The sequence below is a fragment of the Lynx rufus genome, unplaced genomic scaffold, assembly GCF_022079265.1.
Source record: "Lynx rufus isolate CCGP_SWC_20201006 ecotype Redwood Valley unplaced genomic scaffold, mLynRuf1.p SCAF_12, whole genome shotgun sequence".
Lineage (NCBI taxonomy): Eukaryota > Metazoa > Chordata > Mammalia > Carnivora > Felidae > Lynx > Lynx rufus.
The window spans coordinates 3,010,800-3,031,129 of record NW_025814826.1 but is presented as its reverse complement, the minus strand read 5'-3'; the positions used below and the strand labels follow the sequence as shown (position 1 = coordinate 3,031,129).

General features: G+C 36.9%; 1 protein-coding gene across 2 annotated transcripts in view; it reads right to left on the bottom strand.

Moving 5' to 3' along the window:
- Positions 1 to 569: 569 nt before the first annotated feature.
- Positions 570 to 20,330, bottom strand: part of UBE2V2 (ubiquitin conjugating enzyme E2 V2) — a 63,171-nt gene continuing 43,410 nt past the window's right edge. For both annotated transcript variants that reach the window (XM_047073914.1, XM_047073916.1), the window contains one exon: positions 570 to 5,358. In XM_047073914.1, the coding sequence (XP_046929870.1) occupies positions 5,212 to 5,358 (147 nt within the window). In that variant the 3' untranslated portion in view covers positions 570 to 5,211. The remainder of the gene's footprint in view (positions 5,359 to 20,330) is intronic.

The following is a 20,330-nucleotide window of genomic DNA, read 5'->3' as shown; positions in this document are numbered from 1 at the left end:
AAACAGAAAGGGAGGGGCCTCTTTTAACTGCAGTTTATATTCTAAACCAATAAACATATTCAGCACCCCTTACAACTGAGCTTGGGGATCGCACCATTTAGCTTGAAGACACCTTGATTAAAATGTGTTACCCTAAATTAAAATGTTATCAATATATCAAGTTATCTATCATCACCGATCATAAATAATTTTCCTTCCTATGCAGGACCACACTGACAGCAAAGTGAATATCATTCTAATACTTCATAATCAAAGGTTTAAGACAACTGTGAGTCTCAAAGTACACTCAGGAGTTTTAGTTCTTTTCAAACTGTCTGGCTAATAGAAAAAAATAATGGACTTAATACAGAACTGTATTTACATCAAATGAAGGTCAGATCACATAGCAAGGATGTTTCTGTGGCAATCTGGCAAGAGAAAAAAAGGTAAGAAAATTTGAGGTCGAGCAGCACACCACAGTATACACATGGAAGAAAGAAGAAAACAGAAAAGAAAAAAAAGACAGAAAAAGGCAAGAGATAACACCAATATATACATTTCAAGCAGATTAAATAAAACATCCTCAATTCTAAATTATTTTACATTTTAATTACTCTGTAGTTGTATGCAATTTACTTTATAATTTTATAAAGGCCCAAGAGCATATACAACATTTGCATTAGTACAGTTTTATGCATTAAACAATGTTTTAACAAAAATAATTCAAAACAATGCTGAGTCCACAAGTATTATTTTTCTCCTTAAAGAAGTCCATACATTACTAAAGACTAAGAAACCCAGGCAACTAAGTATTTTACTTTTCTTGTGTACTCAATTATTTTCACTTGAGTATTGCAATTACTGAAGAAGTCTATTGCCCACTTTATCTAGATTTTTTAAATTATAGCAATAGAAAGATAATTTATGATAACAGATATAATCTGGACATCTGACAATCATTACTACTTACTTGGCTTGAAAAGGAGTAAAACAATACATTTCTCTTTGTCAGCTATCAACTGTGAAGAAAATCTACTTTCGGTCCTCTATTAAAGTAAAGGCTGCTAAACCACAAAGGCTGCAAAATACCACCCTGTAATAAAGCATTTACAATTACCATACGTGTTGATTGTAACTAATTTTACTACAATATGAGGATATCCTGTTAAAACCTCACTTCACATTACATTGTAAATTTTCCAGATTACCCTGTCATCTAATGTTTTAAAACAAGGCAATTATATGGCATGAAAAATATACACTCAAGTGTTAAGTGTTTCCTTATAATTTTTGAAAAAAATATTTTTAAAAATTACTCAACTACTGCACTGAACAACTAAAAGTGTTTACTCTCAACTCAATAATTTGCCTCTTTACCGACCACAGGTTTCTCATTACTATTGGGATTCTTAGTGCCGACTGTTAGCCTTCCTTTGGGGGCGGAATATTAACTTCACTTTTGCAGAATTTCTTGGCTGCCAAAACTTCTAGATACACTTACACAGCTAATTATTGAACAAGGACAAGACAAAAGAATTCACAGAAGTCTACTTTTGGCAGATGGATCGCTGCGCAAACCTTACATGGTATTTGGTCAGTTACTTCAGAGAAAAATGATTACTGAAATCTAAGTTAAGAAAGTGAGATCTATCTGGCTTTCATCGTTGATTTCCTAAATGAACTGGCCAAAAAAACTTGTGGGTTGTTCTTACAGACTATATGTAAAATGAGATGAAACAGACCCTTAGGAATTTTTTTTTTTTTTTTTTTTTTTGGTGAGAATATCCTACTAAGGATGTAAACACCATGGCAACCTCTTCCTATCCAATTATTATTTTTTTAATCATGTACTCACCCCAGGAGTTTCCAAAACTCCCTTATTTCACAAAACGATGGTTCTGATGTCACTTTCTGTATCATCAAATACCTTCAAAATTTTCTCTTCAGAAAATGCTCAGGGTGTATCTTTTATTTTCAATGCTCCACTATAATTTTAAAATAACACTTTCAGTGTGAACTATGGTAAGATTTCCATCCACTCTTTGTAACTTCTATAAGACATACTAACTTTAGCATAAAAGATACTTTATTTCCATACATTTCCTGCTTTTTAGTAAACAAGGTACTGGGTGGGAATTAACAGCTAATGCTCTTACCAATTCTGTAATGCACTGCATCCATTCCTTTTTATGTTTCTATTTTATATTCAAAATACATATACTGTCCAGAGTTGTGAAAATTGGAAACTTTTTGTGAAAATAACCAAAAATCAATCAAGTTGGTACTGGAAAATTATATTGATATTTATCAGAAAAGTAAAATCAGTGCCTTTCAGATCCTCCCCAGCAATAAATGATACTATGATTCTACACGTCTAAAAAATACACTTCTAAAAAGAAATCAGGGGAAAAATAACCTTAAATACCTCCCAAATCCCATTATTCATGACTTTATCATTAGTACCTATAGTCTTTAAAATGCACATAAGAACACAGTCATGTGCTCACTAAAAACGTTAACATCGTTCTGACCAAAGTAATTCCATGATGCACCTACCAGAACCACCCAAAGCCATACACACCAAATCTATTAAGGATAATGTGCTAATAGTTTCCATCTGCCTCCTCGAAATTTTCAATACAATATTAATTTTACATATATTTATCAATAATATTTTTCAGTGGGAAATATTTAAATCAATGAGTTGGTATTAAGTTATCCAGACTAATTAACCATATGTAGTGAAACTAATATACTCTCCAAGCACTCAAACTGAAGTGATAAATTCTTTTAAAAGGATAATCTGAAACTATAAATTTCTTATGTATTACACCCAGAAGACTCAAATACTACTGACTATCCTTACAAATGTTTGTGTCAAAATTCTGAAAACCCCTAATAAATGCCATTACTTTAAAATATTAGTAAAATGTTACAATCAGCAATTCTGAAAACTAGTAATTAAAACCATTAAAGCATAACACTGACCTAACAGGACAAGAATTTTATTTTTGTAATCTTTATTTATATATGATCATCCCCCTAGGGTCACAACTGCTAGCCTTTTAAACAAGTTTCAAAGGCAATTTTACAGTTCATTTAATACCACACATTCCTACAACCTTAGCCACTTTAGAAAACAAAGGAAAAATTGCTTCAAAAATGCAGCCTTAGAAATGTTACTGTAATTAAGAGCAGCTCTACATTAGCTCCTTCCATAATCAACCAGTGTGTCTTAGATTGCCATGTATATCTTGATTGTAACATGCAAAATGGGTTCTGCTTTGGGAACTGGCTAATTGGCATGCAGATTTCTGCAGAGATCCACAGTCCCAAAGACAAAACAGAGGAAATAAACATTCTAGGGCTGACTCACACAACATATACTTGAGAGAAGAAACCCTTCACAATAGTGGATATGGGAAAAGGGAAAAGGACAAGTGACCAAGTACTCAGACTCTCAGCCCACCACTATATAAATTTAACAGCATTCAAATGGTTATTAGCCCCCATGTGTGACAAGACACATTCTCAAAGTGGAAAAGGAGTTAAACTGATTCAGACCGTTGGCAATGGTCTTGCATATGATGCCATTGTAATTCAAGTTCATCTTCAACCATTTAAAATTTTTAAGAATGTATTCCAAGGTAAGCATTCATTTCAAACCTACTTTAATAAATTACACATGCACTAATTTGTGTGTATATATTTTCTATCTGTCATTTGAAAGCATTTTAAACTTCTTTTGATAATGAAAAAGAATAGCCATGTTGAAATTAGTAACTTTAGACAAACTGTCACTGACTTTTATGTATTATTGATCAAGAAAAAGTAGTCCAGATCTTTAACTTTGAATGAACTGATAAAAACATGTCAGAACACCTTTGAGAAATTTGTCCTTGCTACCTGACCACCTTTCTATTTTCTGCAGTGAATTCATAAGAAGGGAGTATTTTTAACAAAGTAGTATACCCAGTGCTTTGAAATGAAAAAGTGACCTAAAGCCTATTTCGGTAAAGGCAGAACACAAATGAACTTTCAGGTCAAAATTAGTGTCTGCCAAAGAGGAGATTAAGTGAAACTGGATACAATTAATCCCAATTAGTAAGTATTAAAAGCACTAGGGGAAGACATGTCACAGAAAACTAAAGAATTAAAAATGGAATGTGTACTTGGATCATCTGTAGTCTATAATTCTATAAGAATTGCTAGAATCCAAACATTTTTAAATAATATTTCTGGTAAACTCAAATTCAAAATATAATTAATACCCAGGATTCCTCCTTCTCCAAAGAAGAAATTAAACTAATTCGGTAATTTGTTCTCTGAGATACTCTGCAAATTCCCATTCACAAGAAGTATACAAAATAGAGTAATAATAAAAGGTGTTTATAGATGAATAGCTACAATATTTCCAATTTTTGCTACCTCAGCAAGGTACTGTACATATACCACATCAATATAATAGAAATGGCACGGCTTCTGAGGACACGTTCCACATTTTATTTACATTTTAAGACTAACTTTAATCTCAAAATCACATATCCATACACCTATTTCCTTTTTTTGTTGATTTCACTTAAATGCATGGTTTGTCAAACAAAGACTGTAAACAAATATTTACCATGTCTGTTACATGTAACACACAGGAACGGCTTTTAACAGATACTCATCGGCCTCCCCCACGACATTTTTTTTATCATAAATACAGGTATCAAAACAATCCTGAACATATTTTTGATACTACTAGTAGTCAGCACCCACACCGCTTCAAAAATTAACACAATTTGTGACAAGATTCATTGTACCTGCTACTTTAGACAATTTCAACTTGAAGCTCTTTCGCTAAGCAAGATGGATAAAGCATGCCATTTCTGTTTTTTCTTCTTGAGATTTTTTTACTTTTCAGAAACACACATGCTTCCACAGCATCTGACTCTTCTCTCCATGCTTTCATCTTGTAAACCTGAATTCTATTTTGAGTACTCCAGGTTTATGCTTAAATGACAGTGCCTTAACAAGAGAAAAAAAATGGTGCTGCATTTTTCCTCCTGTAAGCTGAAAACATAATGGTGTACATATATTAAATATATTCTTACAAATGTCCAGGTCATGTTTACCAGCTGGAATTCTTTTACTTAATGTGTGGGTATTTTGCATTGTGATATTTAATCAAGACATTAACATGAGTAGAAGGCTGTTGATTTAAGACAAGTTTGAGATCCACTAAAATTAATTGTTGTATGTTTGTCCTTCTGGTGGCTGTGGAAGCTTCATATTTTCTTTGGACATCATTAGACGTCTTAGCTCTTGAAGTACAACTTTAATGCTATATGAGTTTTGCCATTTTGCTAACACTGGTATGCTCCGTGCATCCACCTGAAATGGGGGGAAAAGAGCAAAATTAACTACAAAATTTAAAGTACTATGGCACCGACTTACTATACATACTTCAACAAGAAGTGCTTTTAAAATTTTTTTTTTTTCAACGTTTATTTATTTTTGGGACAGAGAGAGACAGAGCATGAACGGGGGAGGGGCAGAGAGAGAGGGAGACACAGAATCGGAAACAGGCTCCAGGCTCCGAGCCATCAGCCCAGAGCCTGAAGCAGGGCTCGAACTCACGGACCGCGAGATCGTGACCTGGCTGAAGTCGGACGCTTAACCGACTGCGCCACCCAGGCGCCCCAACAAGAAGTGCTTTTAAAATTCATAGCCTGGCTCTACTTTCACAAAAGAAACACTATGACACTACAAGTTCATAATACAGGAAAAATAATCCTTTTGTAACAGGTATTTCCTAAAAATTTGTCTTTTTTGTGTGTATGCTTTTTTATATCTTACACTAAACATGTAGTGAACTTTGGACAACAGACATAAACAAATGTTACATTAAATAACTACACTGTAAACATAGTTGCCAAATCCTTCTTGATGAGACAACGTCTGAAGGTTCCTCTCCATTTCCAATGCCACTACCCAGAATCTGGGTAATTATCTCCACTGGAATTTAGAAAAGAGCTGTTAAACTGATCTCTGCTTTTGGATTTTTCTTATCAATGTCTTCTCTGCACTATACTAAATTAACCTTCCACTGTAGAAGACTGACAGAATGGGGCTGGAGCAACTTCAAAGCCTAATTCCCAGGTAACTGACATCACATGACCTGGCTGGCCACTCCCCGGAAAACCCCACTCACAGGCATGTTTGTTTGTTTGTTTGTTTTTAAGTTTATTGGGGCGCCTGGGTGGCTCAGTCGGTTAAGCGTTCGACTTCGGCTCAGGTCACGATCTCGCGGTATGTGAGTTCGAGCCCCGCGTCGGGCTCTGTGCTGACTGCTCAGAGCCTGGAGCCTGTTTCAGATTCTGTGTCTCCCTCTCTGTCTGACCCTCCCCCGTTCATGCTCTGTCTCTCTCTGTCTCAAAAATAAATAAATGTTTAAAAAAAAAAAGTTTATTTATGTATTTTGAGAGAAACAGAGACAGCATGAGTGGGAGAGGGGCAGAGAGACCGGGGCGCGGGGGGGGGGGGGGGGAATATGAATCCCAAATGGGCTCCATGCTGTCAGCACAGAGTCCGACATGGGGCTTGAACTCAGGAGACCATGAGATCACGACCTGAGCCGAAACCAAGAGTCGGATGCTTAACTGACTGAGCCGCCCAGGGTCCCCTCAGGGTTTTTTCTTTATCTGACCTCAAAAGTCACCCACTGAGTACGGCATATTCCTCCTCCCACCCACATCCACACCTACCCCAGGCATTTTTCAAAAATAATCAGTGTCAATTGTTTTAACATCTCTGCTGCCTGGGGAGACAATAACAGGTCAAACAGGAAGGTGTTCAAAACATTTCAGAGGAATAATTGGGAAATGAGATGTCCACAGGGGCTTTGAAAAGTTCCAACATATGCCTGTGAATCTAGAAGACCACACATGTACAGAATTGTACATAGGCTCAACAGAAGAATTGATATGCTCTCACCTGTGGCTGACCTTGAGCAACACATAATAAAGATTACAAAGTAGGATTTATCCCAGAACTGTAAGTTGGCTCAGGATTTTAAAAAGCCAGTCAACATAATATACGATATTAACAGAATAGAGAACAAAAATCATAATTATTTCAATAAGCATAAGAAAGCATCTGATAAAAATCCAACAACTTTTCTGATAAAAAACACTCAACAAACCAGGAACAGAAGGGAACTTCCTCAACTTCATAAAGGGCATCTCTAAAAACCTCTAGTTAACATATTTAATCATCACCGCTACTCAAGATTGTACTGAAGTTTCAGCCAGGCAATCAAGCAAGAAAATGAAATGAGATATCAGATTGAAAAGAATGACTAAATCAATCTCCATTTGCAGATGACATGATCTTGTATACAGAAAATCCTAAGGTATCCATTAAAGAAACTAGTAGAGCTAATAAACAAATACAGCAAAGCTACAGGATACATGATCAATTTATAAAACCATGTTTGTAGGGGCACCTCGGTGACTCAATCGGTTGAGTGTCCGACTCTTGATTTAGGCTCAGATCATGATCTCAGGGTCAAGGGATCAAGCCCACACCAGCTCCATGCTAAGTCTGGAACCTGCTTGAGATTCTCCCTCAGCCCCTCTCCCCCAGTCTCTCTCTCCTTTTAAAATAAAAAATAAATCAATTAATTTTAAAAAACCCACGTATGTATACTTGCAATAAACAATCTGGAAATAAAATTAAGACAACGATGCCATTTATAATTGGGTAAGAATAAAATACATAGGTATAAATTTAACAAAAGAAGTGTAAGACTCATATAACGAAAACTATAAATTACTGTTAAAAAAAAATCAAAGACCTAAATAAATGGAAAGACATCCCCCATACATGGATCAGAAGACCTAATATTGCTAAGATGACAATACTCTTTAATGTAGTCTACAGATTTAATAAAGGCCCTATCAAAATTTCAACTACATGAGTTTTTTTTGTTTGTTTTGTGTTTTTGTAGAAATGAACAAGATTATTCTAAAATTCATGTGGAAATGTAAGGAACCCAGAATAGCTAAAACAAAAAAAATAACAAAGTTTTTCCAATGTTAAAACTTACTACCAAGGCAGTTATCAAAAAGGGTGGTGCTTACTTACATAAGGATGAACATCACATCAATGGAATACAATGGAGAGCAGAAAAGTCAAGTAATCTTTTGACAAGAGTGCCAGGAATACATATACAATGGGAAAAGGATAGCCTCCTCAATAAATGGTGTTGGGACAAATAGATATCGACAAGCAAATGAATGAAGTTGAGCCCTTAACTCACATCACACACAAAAATGAACTCATACACATAAATTAAGAGCTAAACCTATTTAAAAAAAAAAAAAAACCTCTTAGAAGAAAACAGGAGTAAATCTTCATTACATTGGATTTGGTAACGGTTTCTTTAATATCTACTGCCATAAACACATTCAACAAAAAGATAAATTGGCTACATCAAAACTTAAAATTCTGAATTGCAAAACATAACCATCAAGAAAGCATAGACAATCCACAGAATGAGAGAAAATACTTGCAAATCATATATTTCATAAGGGGCTCTCATTCTATATATAAAGAAGTCATACAACTCAGTAATAAAACGCCAAATATCTCTCAATTAAAATGTGAACAAAAGCATATTTGTGGCAGACAGCTGTTACAAACTGTGTTCTCCCCAAATCCATACGTTGAAACTCTAAGACCATAGGGATGATATTAGGAGCTGAGATCTTTGGGAAGTAATTAGGTTTAGATGACATCATAAGGGTAGAGCTCCATGATGGGATTAGTGTCCTTTTTAAGAAGAGAAAAACTAGAGCTTGCTCTCTCCTTCAAGAAAGGGACAGTAAGATGTTAGTCATCTACAATTCAGCATGAAGGTCCTCACCAGAACCCAACCTTGCTGACATACTGATCTCAGGTTTCTCGGCCTCCAGAACTGTAAGAAATAAATTTCTGTTATTGAAACCACCCAGTCTATGGTATTTTTGTTATGTCAACCCAAACTGCCAAAAACCTTCCAATTCCCAATATTCATGTCCTATATAATCCTTTCCTTTGAGTATGGTGGACCAGACTTTATGACTTGCTTTGTTGGGATGTTTATTTCCGATATTAAGTTACAAAAAAACAGTGATTTCACCTTGCTCTTTCTTGCTTTCACTCACTTGCTTCACAGACAGAAGTCAGCTGCCATGTTCCAAACTGCTCTGTTCCACCCTGGCAAGGAACTGAGGGTGGTGTCTGGGAAACAGTATGCAAGAAACTGAGGCCCTCAGTACAAAAACCCAAAAAGAAATGAATCCTGCCAACAACCACATAAGTGAGGTTAGACTGGATGCTTCCTTAGTTGATCTTCACATGAGACCATGGCACAGGCTGACATCTTGATTGCAACCCTGGGAGAGTCCCTGAGCCATAGGACCCAGCAAAGCTGTACCTACATTCTTAGCCCACAGAAACTATGAGATAATTAATATTTGTTGTTTTAAACCACTTTAATTTAAAAAAAAAAAAAAAGGCCCTGAATAGACATTTCTCCAAAGAAGATACGCAAATTACCAATAAATATGTGAAAAGATGCTCAACATCATTAGCTTAATCCAGGAATTGCAAATCAAAACCACAATGAAATACCACTCCACGCCCACTTTGGATGGCTATAATCAAAAAGACACAGTAACAGGTGTTGACAAGGATGTGGAAAAGTTGAAACCCACACACACTGTTGGAAAGAATGCAAAATGTTATGTCCATTTTGAAAACCAGTCTGGGAGAAGGGCCAACATGGCGGAACAGGAACAGCATGGAAGGTTTTTTTAAATCTCTCGTCCCTGAAATGCAGGCAGATCAACACTAAACACCTAGAAAACTGATTTGAGGATTAACACAACAATCTGCACAATCTGAACGACAGAACTCGGCAGGAACATGGCACAGAGAGGTGAACTGGGAGAGAGAGAAGCCGTGGAGGGCAGAGAGCTTTTTTTGCTTACAGAGAGAGGAAGGAGACAGGGGAGAGAGTAGAGGAAAAGCACTCCTCCCCTGGCAAAGCAGCTGGAGAGAAAAAGGAAGAGTGGAAACAGCCACAGGGACTGAACAAAAAAGGAAGAAAGGAGAAAGAAGAGAGTTTAAATTCCATTAAGACACTATAAACAGGGGGGGTGGTGTAGAGTCTGAAATTCCACAGATTGATACCTGGCAGTGCTCTGGTGGGAAAGGCAAATCCCTGGAAGCAGAGAGCAAGGTCCTCGGGGTCCTCGGGCCACATGGAGGGAGACATTTCCCCTGCTGGGAGGGCATTTGGTGGAGGCAGTGTGCCCCCCACCTCCAACCCGCCACAGGCAAAGGTCCCAGCAGACCCTGAAGAACAGCCACATTCACTGGTGTTGGAGCGAGGATGTTAAGGGTGAAGCCTGGCACCAGATGTGTGTTGTGATTTGCCATAATCCCTGAAATGCTGCTGCTACACAATCACACTACTTCTGGGGTGGACTGGCGCACCGCCACAGTCTCTGGGCATCAGCAGCAACACAGTCTTGCGAACATTCCTGGGGGCGGGCTGGCACCCAGCCACATCTCCATGAGACCCTCCCCTAGAGAGTCAGAACAGGTAAAAGCTACAGTCTCTCAGAAGTGAAGGGTTGGGAAACAAAGACGCACCTGAGATACAACTCAGGAGGAAGGTGCCACCTGGCAGCCTGAAAGCTTGGTCACAGACAGTGTAAAAGCAAAGAGTGGATGGAAGCAAGAAACAAAGGAGGGGTGCTTGATTGCCAGTCGGGGAGACCACAGAGCTCTGATACTAGAGCATGGGTAGCTAGGTGACACCATTTTTGTCCGTCCCATGCAGGCACATACATGCCTATACATGCCACAAGAATCAATGCAGTAAGCTAAGCAGTGCCACCTAGTGGAAAATGGAGCTGTTACACTAAGCCCCACCCAACTGGGACAACCTCGCTCTTGAGGACCACAAGTCCCTCCATCTGCTTGGCTTACACACTATAAAGTGCTTCACAGTTTGACTTCTAGGGGAAACTAGATGTAATTTCAATCATATTTGATTCTGTTCACTGGGCCATCATTCAATTTTTTTTTTCCTTTTCTTATTCTTGGGCATAGAGAGAGAAAAAATTTACTTGTATTTTCTATTTTTATTAAAAGACTTTTCTTTAATTTTTATCCACTGTATTTTTTACTGTCCTGTAAAATCTTTACAATCTATTTCCTTCCATCATTTCATTTTATTCTATTTTATTGTATTCATTTTTTCAAATTTTCAAACGCTTTCCTTTTTTCTTTTCCCTTTTCTTATCTTTCCCTTTTTCCTCTAATCTATCAAATTTCTTTCAACAACCAGAACAAAACACGTCTAGGATCTAGCATCCTTTATTTGATTTTTTTGTGTTGTTTTAATTTTTTTTTTTTTACTTTATTCCTTTTCTTTCTTCAAAAGGACAAAATGAAGGAATTCACCCCAAAAGAAAGAACAGGAAAATGATCGCCAGGGATGTAATCAACACAGATACAAGCAAGACGTCTGAATCAGAATTTAGAATCATGATAATAAGAATACTACCTGGGGTTGAAAACAGATTAGAATCCGTTTCTGTGGAGATAAAAGAAATAAAAGCTAGTCAGGGTGAAATAAAAAATGTTGCAACTGAGCTGCAATCTTGAATGGATACCACGGCAGCAAGGATGGATGAGGCAGAGCAGCGAATAAGCGATAAAGGACAAACTTAGAATAGTGAAGCAGAAAAAAAGAGGGAGACGAAGGCAAAAGAGCATGATATAAGAATTAAGAGAACTCACTCATTACAAAGGACTAACATCAGAATCATAGGGACCCCAGAAGATGAAGAGAGAGAGAAAAGGGTAGACGGGTTTTGTAACCAAATCATAGCAGAAAACTTTCCTAACCCGGGGAAAGATACAGACATGAAAATCCAGGAAGCACAGAGAACTCCCATTAGATCCAATAAAAACGGACCATCAACAATCATAGTGAAATTCACAAAACAGGCAAGGAAAGAATCCTGAAAACAGCAAGGGAAAAAGAGTTCATAACCTACAAGGGAAGACAGATCAGGTTTGCAGCAGACCTATCCACAGAAACATGGCAGGGCAGAAAGGAGTGGCAGGATATATTCAATGTGCTGAATCAGAAAAAAATGCAGCCAAGAATTCTTTATACAGGAAGACTGTCATTCAAAATAGAAGTAGAGATTAAAAGTTTCCCAAACAAAAATTAAAGGAGTTCATGACAACTAAACCAGCCCTGCGAGAAATTTTAAGGAGGACTCTCTGAGGGGAGAAAAGATGAAAAAGAGAAAAAGAAAAAGAAAAAAAAAACAAAAGACCAAAAGCAACAAAGACTAGAAAGGACCAGAACACACCACCAGAAATTACAATTCTACAGGCAACATAATGGCAATAAATTCGTATCTTTCAGTACTCACTCTAAATGCCAATTGACTAAACACTCCAATCAAAACACATAGGGTAACAGAATGGATAAAAAAAATAAGATCCATCTATATGTGGTTTACAAGAGACCCATTTTATTTATTTTTTAATTTATTTATTATTTATTATTGAGAGACAGAGAGAGACAAGCGACACATTTTAGACCTATGACACCTTTAGATTGAAAACAAGGGGATGGAGAAGCATCTATCACGCTAATGGTCGCCAGAAGAAAATCAGAGTCTCTATACTTATTTCAGACAATCTAGATTTTAAAATAAAGACTGTAACAAGGGATGAAGAGCATTATATGATAATTAAGGCGTCTATCCACCAAGAAGATCTAACAATTATAAACATTTATGCTCCAAACATGGAGGCACTCAAATATGTAAATTAATTAGTCACAAACATAAACTCATTGATAATAATACCATAATAGTAGGAGACATCAACACCCCACATACAGCAATGGGCAGATCATCTAAACAGAAAATCAACATTGAAACAATGGCTTTGAATGACACACTGGACCAGATGGACTTAACAGATTTATACAGAACATTTCATCCTAAAGCAGCAGAAAATACATTCTTCTCCATTGCACATGGAACATTCTACAAAACAGATCATACTGGGACATAAATCAGCCTTCAACAATTACAAAAAGATCAAGATCATACTGTGCGTATTTTCAGACCACAACACTATGAAACTTGGTATCAACCACAAAAAAAATTTGGAAAGATAACAAATACTTGAAGACTAAAGACCATCCTACTAAAGAATGAAGTTAACCAAAAAGTTAAAGAGGAAATTAAAAAGCACATGGAAGCCAATGAAAATGATAACAACACAGCCCAAAACCTCTGGGACACAGCAAAGGCGGTCATAAGAGATAAGTATATAGCAATCCAGGCTTTCCTAAAGAAGGAACAAAGGTCTCAGATATACAACCTAACCCTATACCATAAAGAGCTGGAAAAAGAACAGCAAATAAAACCCAAAACCAGCAGAAGACAGGAAATAATAAAGATTAGAGAAGAAAGCAATGCTATTGACACAAAAAAACAGTATAACAGATCAATGAAACCAGAAGCTGGTTCTTTGAAAGAATTAACAAAATTGATAAACCCCAGGTGAGTCTGATCAAAAAGAAAAAGGAAAGGACCCAAATAAATAAAAACAAGATAGAAGGAGGAGAGATCACAACAAACATGGCAGAAACACAAACAATAAGAGATTATGAGCAATTATATGCAAATAAATAGGCAATCAGGAAGAAATAGACAAATTCATAAAAACATATAAACTACCAAAACTAAAACAGGAAGAAATAGAAAATCTGAACAGACCCATAAGCAGTAAAGAAATTGAATTAGTAATCAAAAATCTCCCCGAAAAGCAAGATTCAGGGGCGACTGGCTACCAGGGGAATTCTACCAAACATTTAAAGAAGAGTTAACACCTATTCATTTAAAGCTGTTCCAGAAAAAAGAAAGGAAAACTTCCAAACTCATTCTATGAAGCCAGCATTACCTTGATTCCAAAACCGAAGACCTCAACAAGATATCCACCAATACATTAAAAAAAATTATTCACCACGACCAAGTGGGATTTATACCTGGGATTCAGAGCTGGCTCAGTATCTGCAAATCAATCAATGTGATACATCATATTAATAAAAGAAAGGATAAGAACACATAAACCTCTCAATAAACGCAGAGAAAGCATTTGACAAAATACAGCATCCTTTCTTGATAAAAACCCTTAAGAAAGTACGGAGAGAAGGATCATACCTCGAGATCATAAAAGCCATATATGAAAGACCCAGTGCTAATATCATCCTCAATGGGGAAAAACTGAGAGCTTTCCCCCTAAGGTCAGGAACAAGACAGGGATGTCCACTCTCACCAATGTTATTCAACATAGTATCCAAAGTCTTAGCCTCAGCAATCAGACAACACAAAGGAATAAAAGACATCCAAATCAGCCAGGAGGAGGTCAAACTTTCACTCTTCACAGATGACATGATACTCTATACGGAAAACCCAAAAGATTCCACCAAAAAACTGCTACAACTGATCCATGAATTCAGCAACATCACAGGATACAAAATCAATGCACAGAAATCGATGGCATTCCTATACATCAAAAATGAGGCAACGGAAAGGGAAATCAAGGATTCGATCCCATTTACAATTGCACCAAAACCATAAAATACATAGGAATAAATCTAACCAAAGAGGTGAAAACTCTATACACTGAAAATTATAGAAAGCTTATGAAACAAACTGAAGAAGACACGAAAAAAGGAAAAATATTCCACGCTCCTGGATTGGAAGAATATATGTAAAATGTTAATACTACCCAAAGCAATCTACATATTCATTGCAATCCCTATCAAATAATACCAGCATTCTTCACAGAGCTAGAACAAACAATCCTAAAACTTGTATGGAACCAGAAAAAAACCCCAAATAGCCAAAGCAATCTTGAAAAAGAAAACCGAAGCTGGAGGCATCACAATCCTGGGCTTCACAATGTATTACAAAGCTGTAATCATTGGGGCGCCTGGGTGGCGCAGTCGGTTAAGCATCCGACTTCAGCCAGGTCACGATCTCGCGGTCCGTGAGTTCGAGCCCCGCGTCGGGCTCTGGGCTGATGGCTCAGAGCCTGGAGCCTGTTTCCGGTCCTGTGTCTCCCTCTCTCTCTGCCCCTCCCCCATTCATGCTCTGTCTCTCTCTGTCCCAAAAATAAATAAACGTTGAAAAAAAAAAAAATTAAAAAAAAAAAAAAAAGCTGTAATCATCAAGACAGTATGGTTCTGGCACAAAAACAGATACTCATATCAATGGAACATAAAAGAAAACTCAGAAATGGGCCAACAAACATATGGCCAACTAATCTCTGACAAAGCCGGAACAAATATCCAATGGAATAAAGTCTCTTCAGCAAATGGTACTTAGAAAACTGGCCAGCAACATGAAGAAAAATGAACCTGGACCACTTTCTTACACCACACACAAAAAGTCAAAATGGATGAAGGACCTAAACATAAGACAGGAAGCCATCAAAATCCTCAAGGAGAAAGCAGGCAAAAACCTCTCTGACCTTGGCCGCAGCAACTTCTTACTCAACACAGTTCCAGAGGCAACACGTCTAAAAGGCATCCAATGGAATGGGAGAAGATATTTGTAAATGACATATCAGATAAAAGGTTAGTATCCAAAATCTGTAAAGAACTTTATCAAACTCAATACCCAGAAAACAACCCAGTGAAGAAATGGGCAAAAGACACGAATAGGCATTCTCCAAAGATATCCAGATGGCCAACCAACACATGAAAAAATGTTCAACATCACTCATCATCAGGGAAATACAAATCAAAACCATAATGAGATATCACCTCACACCAATCAGAATGGCTAACATTAACAACTCAGGCAACAACAGATGCCGGCGAGGATGGAGAAAGAGGATCTCTTTTGCACTGCTGGTAGCAATGCAAACTGGTGCAGCCACTCTGGAAAACAGTATGGAGGTTCTTCCAAAAATTAAAAATAGAACTACCCTACAACCCAGCAATTGCAGAACTAGTTATTTATCCAAGGGATACAGGTATACTGTTTCAAAGGGGCACATGCACCCAAATGTATACATAGCAGCACTATCAACAATACCCAAAGTATGGAAAGAGCCCAAATGTCCATCAACAGATGAATGGATAAAGAAGATGTGGTGTGTGTGTGTGTGTGTGTGTGTATACATACCTATATATGTGTATGTGTGTTTATGTTTATATATATATATATATATATATATATGTATATATACACACATACAATGGAGTATTATTCAGCAATCAAAAAGAATGAAATCTTGCTATCTGCAACTACATGGATGGAACTAGAGGGTATTATGCTAAGCGTAATTAGTCAGAGAAAGACAAGTATCATATGACTTCACTCATATGAAGAAATTTAAGATAGAAAACAGATGAACATAAGGGAAGGGAAGCAAAAATATAAGAACAGGGAGGGGGATAAAACATAGGAGACTCTTAAATATAGAGAACAAACACGGGGTTGCTGGAGGGGTTGTGGGAAGGGGATGGGCTAAATGCATAAGGGGCATTAAGGAATCTACTCCGTGAAATCATTGTTGCACTATATGCTAATTTGGATGTAAATTTAAAAATTAATTAATTAACTTTTTAAAAAAAGAAAGAAAGAAACACAGTCTGGCCATACCTCAAAAAGTTAAACATAGAGCCACCATATGACCCAGCAATTACAATCCTAGGTATACATCCAATAGAAATGAAAGTTTTAACCATACAACCTTGTACACAAATTTTTGCTGCAGCATTATTCATGACAGCAAAAAGTAGAAAAACCCAAATGTCTATCAGGCGATGAATGGATTAACAAAATGTATAGACAGATTTATATAATGGAATTATTATTCAGCAATAAAATGTTATAAAAGTTATAAAAAGTTATAAAGTACTGATACATGCTATAATATGGATGAACCTTGAAAACATGTTAAGTGAAAGAAGCTAGTTGCCAAAAAACACATATTATGATTTCATTTATATGAAAAGTCCAGAATAGGCAAATCTATAAAGACAGAAAGATTAATGGTTGTTTAGGGTATGGGACGGTGGAATAGGAAGTGACAACCAATGGGTAGGGGGTTTCCTTTGAGAGGGACAAAAATATTCTAAAACTCGACTGTGGTAATGGGTCCACAACCCAATGAAAACTAAAACACCACTTAATTATATACACTTTGAATGAACTGTACGGTATGCAAATTATATCACAATAAACTGCTTAAAATAGAAGAGGAAAATAATTTTCAAATAATTCTCTTACAAGTAACTGAAGCAATAAGAAGAATGTTATAACGTTAAGATGTACTTAAAGGGCTTCCTCTAATGATTTAACTTCAGCAGTAGCAAGCCCCTTAGCCTGTTTTAAATAGACTCCACTAGCAAATAAGAGTTTTCAAGTGGAGAGAATACCAAGCTTTTTCCAAAACAGAAACAAACACTTCTAGCTGTAAAGTTACATGATAGTTAAATAAACATAAGCGATTGCAACTCCTGTGAAATACCAACAGGGTACGTACACACACACACACACACACACACACACACACACACAATGGGGAAAAGAAGATGAAGAAGAGAGAGGAGGAAGAAAAGAACATGGGAAAATAAATATCATGTCAGAACAAATCTGCATCTTATCATTCTATAATATACAATAACTTCCAAAACTTGAGACTTCACAGCATAAAGCACTACAATTTGTGCTTTCCTGTGCTAACCACCCGTAAGGAATAATTTTGCCTTGTTGTATTACATAAATATAAACCAAAATTACTAAAGCAACACTCAAAATTCATCAGGTACTTAACCTCAAAATGATATAAAATTATTCTGGCACATGACCAATGGTCAGTGTGAGGTTCTGGGCATCTATTTACTAGTTATGAATGTAGTATTTTAAATTCTTAAATATCCATCAAGAGAAAAACTGATGTCCAGTGTACTCACCCTATTTCTAACCTTCTATACACAACCTATGCTCTAATAATTAAAATCATTATTTCTTTTTCTTTTCAAATCCCCATCCCAGGTTGGCCATATGAGCATTGGTGAGAACGTACAATCACAGGATACTGTTACACACAGCTAGCAGGACAGATGCAGATCCAACCCTGTGGAGAGTAGCTGGCAATTTTCAATCAAGTTGAAGGCAAGCCCTACACTTCAGCACACATTCCACTTCTAGGTGGATGTCCTGGAGCAGTGCTATGTTCCATGGAACAGAGTACGTTCCATGGAATGACGCCATGCCTTGAGCTAATTTTTTACTGGTCCACCACAAGACAGACATAGAAATGTGTTTCAAGATTTCTATGGTAATTTGACAGAGAAATTCTTGTTTAAAAAACCTGAGCTTATACAGTAAAACCTTGGCTTTTGAGCCTAAATCGTTCCGGAAACATGCTTGTAATCCAAAGCAATTGTATATCAAAGCAAAGTTCCCATAAGAAATAATGGAAACTCAGATGATTCATTCCACAATCTAAAAATATTCACATAAAAATGATTACAACAATATAATATGAAATAATAAAGAAAATACAAAATATAAATGAAAATAAACAAATTAACCTGCACTTACCTTTGAAAACCTTCGTGGCTGATGTGAGGGAGACAAGAGAGGAGGGTTACTGTGTAGGACAACTTTCACTATCACTAACTGATGTTGACTATAGTACAGTATTAATAAACTCTTATCATTTACTGTATTTAATGTAACTGGCAAAAAGGCAGCAGAGGAAAGGGTCTGTATCTGCAGGCAGCCTGACCTAGAATGAAGCAACGCATTCCTAAGCTTACTCTTGTCTGGAAAAGCAAAGGACTGTCCACAGGTGCTAAAGTGACAAAAAGACACTAGTGCCAATTGTGGGCACCTTCCAACATTCTGAGAAATCACTGATTTCTGCCAAACACCGCGGCCTGAGACCAAGCATCTGAGCATGGGAGATGATCACCCACAATCCCGCAGAGAGAGAGAGTGAGAGTGAGAGTGAGAGAGAGAGAGAGAGAGAAGAGAAGAGAAGAGAAGAGAAAGAGAGAAAAGAATCATGGCTCAGTGGTGATCATATGACGTTCAATGTCACATAATACTCGTATTGCAAGACATCAATCATTTATCACGTTATGATTTATTAGAAATGTTTGCTCGTCTTGCAGAACACTTGCAGAACAAGTTACTCACAATCCAAGGTTTTACTGTATTTTCTTTTTTATTTCATTTTCTTAGTAATTTTTATTGTATTTTACACAAGTACTGATCTACAACATACTGGATACCAACAAACCAACCATTAAACACCCAAGTCTTAAGAAACACTGCCCTAGAGTAGAAGAATACTTATATAAGAATGTCCATTGTAGCAATCTTTTCAGTGAAAACTGAAAACGGCCTAAATGCCCAGCAAGTGAAAAACAGAGTATTAAAAGGAACAATCTAATTTAAATGACTCAACACGGATGAAACTCAAAACTGACTGACGTGATTCCACACAAAAGTAATACAATATAGAGGTATACACACACATGCATAGTTAAAGAATAACAATCATGCATGGAAATGATAAACATCAAATTCAAGATGAGATTACTTCGGAGGAAAGTAGAAGGGGAAACTGGGGAAAGGTACACAGTTAACTACTTATAATGTAGTCTTTCTTTTAAAAAAGGCTATTACAGGGGCGCCTGGGTGGCGCAGTCGGTTAAGCGTCCGACTTCAGCCAGGTCACGATCTCGCGGTCCGTGAGTTCGAGCCCTGCATCAGGCTCTGGGCTGATGGCTCAGAGCCTGGAGCCTGTTTCCGATTCTGTGTCTCCCTCTCTCTCTGCCCCTCCCCCGTTCATGCTCTGTCTCTCTCTGTCCCAAAATAAATAAAAAACGTTGAAAAAAAAAAATAAAAAAAAAAAAAAAAGGCTATTACAAACAAGACCAAAATGCTAAGATGTGACAAGGGAAAATGGACGATGTTGGTTATATCACTTTTCTAAAATGTCTATGTATCAAAAATATTTCTTTTAAAAACACCAAAAATGAAAACAAAGAGAAAAGTAGTAATAAATTTATAGAAACTGCTACAAAGGAAAAGGTTATCAGAGTAAAAAAAGGGACAGAATTCAAGAAAAGACTTTTTGAAGAAAGTGACTTTTACACAGAAAAGGGAAGGATCTGTAAGGATTAGCCAGAGTGGGGGAGATGTCCAGACAGGAAGAACAGTGCACTGATCCTGAGGCAAAAT